Here is a 3,268-nt window from a genome sequence, read left to right on the forward strand (position 1 = left end):
TGTATATATATATATATATATATATATATACACACACACACACACACACATATATCATCTAGTTTTTGGTAGTAAAAAAATTAATATATCATATAAAGTGCAGTTTACTATTACATGATGCATGATTTTGTTCATTGATTTTATTTTATTGAAGATTGTTGACATAGAGTGGATCACAACAACACAAGTAATTAAGCAAGTTGGCAAATCAAATGTCAGACTAGGTCTCACTTAGTTTTTCACCAAAATATAAAAGAGTAGTGGTTACAAAAACTACATTTTAAACAGTGTATCCTGAACAATATAAAAATAATTAACCGTGTGTAAATGGTTGGAGGCCAAAGTGTGCATGCTACGACCTTTTTACAGAGTGCCATTCAACATGGTATTACATATTGGTGGATAGAGTTATTAACTAAATATTTTACCATACATTTCTGACTTAGTATAGGTTCCTGGCAGAGGAGAGTGAATAACAGATACAATATATGTACAGTTTTGGGAAAAAAAACTGTAGATACATATGTCTTAGGTTCTAGAGGCTATGGAAGTGCAATATGCAAACTGTACAATGGACAAAAGTATTTGGATTCTACAGGTGAACATCACCTTGCACTTACTTGTCTGAGTCAGACTGATGTTGCCGATTCACAGAAATATCTTGAGTACAAATACGTTTGTAACACATCTGACTTTTATTGTGCATAACAGACATTTACATTTGACTAAAGCTCACCACATTTTTTTTTGTAGATGCATGTAATAAATTCAGAATTATAGTCGACATTCTTCTCCGATACTGACTCAATTCACATTCAGTTAGTTGGTACGGTAATTTTAATTCACCTTCAAAAATTATCAATTTTGATTGCATATAACTAATAATGCAAATTACAAGCATCATACATTTAAACAGCAATTCATCTCCATAAAAGTGACCTAGTCTTGTTTGTTCAGTAGTTGCTGATAAAGGGTTGAATTCTTTGAAATCAGTTTTACTTGGTGCAGTAATCTAAGAATGGAGGAATATTCTTATAAACATATTTCACCAAAATGCACAACTTTTGGTAATTAATAAGAAAAAATAAAACTGGTTTTCATAAGTAAAAGTAAAGATTAATTACTAAAGCATCACATATGATTACAGAAATTTTACAAAGTTTATTGTAAAGAATATTTATAATAGTCTCTTTGATGATTACAGATAATTAAAAGAGTAGAGGATTAATGGAAATAAAAAGCTGTTCATCCAGTTTAGTGGAAAACTCAGTATTTTCTTATGTCAAATATAATAAAGCAACAGAAATATGTAGTTACAGTATCACTAAAACTTGGTAGATCATCTGACAGTTTCATGGTATTTTATGATAGTAAACTGATGTAAGTAATATTGTAAAAATGTTCCAATAAAGCATATAATTTGGTGTGTGTGTGTGTTTGTTTAAGTTTAGAATTAGACTACTAATAATGCATATTGATTATAGGGGACAGTGTAGCTGAAGCACGTACTCTTTTCAAGCAGTTTGATACAGTCAACACAACAACCACTTTTCCTCTTCCTGGCAGGCCCTCTCTTGGAGAGACGAAGCGTTCTCGAGAATTAACGATCGGAGGTAACACTACTTATACAATAGGAGAAGTAGTTAAGTGCAGTGAGCCAGGTGCCAAAGAACAAGTGGAGCTGGAGCCAGCAGAACTTCAAGAGAGATTTAAGTATTTTGAAAACTACAAGGAATCAAAACCCCAGGCAAAGTATGTGCCTGATGATGATGAAGTTCCTAGGGATCCAAAGGTGATACGTGCTTCGGATGTCCAAGAAGAAGTGATGGTAACAGATACAGCGAAACGGATGTTGGATAAGTTTAAACAGCTCGAGAACCAGGGTGCTGGATTGTCTGCTCAAAGTGTTGCAAAGCCTGTTAGGAAAATTACTCCTCCACGGGAAACCCTCCAGATGGTAGAAAAACATGAACCCTCACCAGAGCCAGATCATGATCCAGATGTTATTCGTTGCACATACAAGGTAGAAGATGACATGACATGGAAAGCTGACCAGGCCAAGAGTCTGAAAGCAAAATTTGAACACTGGGATACTGAAGTTGAAAGAGAGTCTAAAGTAACAGATGATGAAGGTTTACCAGAGTCAGATACAACTAAAAACTTGCGAGCTAAGTTTGAAGCTATTCGTGCAGAGAGTACCAAGATAGTTGACAAGCCTCAGCCCAGAGGAAAAAAGTTTGCAGTAGGTATTTGTTTTGAGTTTTAGAATAGATATATTTAAGTGTTATATTTCAAGATTTTGTTTATTTAATTAAACACTTCATTCATACATACCTACTGACTGACATAAAATGTGTTTTGGTTATACATATCACATGTAATTAAATTATATTGTTTACTTTATTTGACATTTGTTTAAATAAAGCGAAGTTTTTGTTTGTTCGAAAAAAAAAAACTTGTTATGTTTAAATAGTTTTAATTTTCCAGTACATGTGTTGTGTTCTTATTTTCAATCATAAGTTTTTTTCAAAAATGAACTATATATCATTAAATATATTTTGTAACTGTTTCCATCTTTAAATAAATATAATATAAACCCACTTTTAATTTGCAATATGTCCTGTCTTTTAGAGGCTGTGTGATCTGAAATATGTAATTAAAAATAAAACATCTTTAATATTGCAGACTCAAATCACACCTTTTATTTCGTGGTTTAGAGAGAAAATTTTATTCTGGAAATTATATTTTGCAGGTTTTTAATTAGTTTGAGTGTTAACACACTTGTGAAGTAACCACTTATTTTGTTCAATAAATTACATTTCTGCTAGGGAAGAATTTTTGAAGTGATGCCCAACCTTGATTGTAACAAAATCTAAAATCTTTTTAAACAGCATATCTGTTGAATAATATATAAATAATTAATAATGATTTCATGTAACAAATATTAGAGCTGCAATTTACCACCATAAGTGGCTTAGTCTTGTTGTTTAACAGTTTTACTTTTAGTTCATGGTTGTAAACTGAAGTGAAAAATATTGTAAAATATTCCCATAAACTACATGGGAAGGAGACAAGTTCATACTTCTGTACCATGAAGCAAGACTGGCTAATATGATGTCAATAAACACTAGGAAATGATTTGTACAGTGTGTGTGTGTATGTGTGTGTGTAATTGTATATATATATATATATATATATATATATATATATATATATACCTAAAAATCCATAGGATACAGTAAGGATAGAAATATATATAAATATATAT

General features: G+C 31.3%; 1 protein-coding gene across 4 annotated transcripts in view; it reads left to right on the top strand.

Moving 5' to 3' along the window:
• LOC106478060 overlaps nt 1-3,268 on the top strand; it is an 89,069-nt gene that overhangs the window by 81,233 nt on the left and 4,568 nt on the right. For all 4 annotated transcript variants that reach the window (XM_022381569.1, XM_013938570.2, XM_013938572.2 and 1 more), the window contains one exon: nt 1,485-2,242. In XM_022381569.1, the coding sequence (XP_022237277.1) occupies nt 1,485-2,242 (758 nt within the window). The remainder of the gene's footprint in view (nt 1-1,484; nt 2,243-3,268) is intronic.

The sequence above is a fragment of the Limulus polyphemus genome, unplaced genomic scaffold (assembly GCF_000517525.1).
Source record: "Limulus polyphemus unplaced genomic scaffold, Limulus_polyphemus-2.1.2 Scaffold176, whole genome shotgun sequence".
Classification (NCBI taxonomy): domain Eukaryota; kingdom Metazoa; phylum Arthropoda; class Merostomata; order Xiphosura; family Limulidae; genus Limulus; species Limulus polyphemus.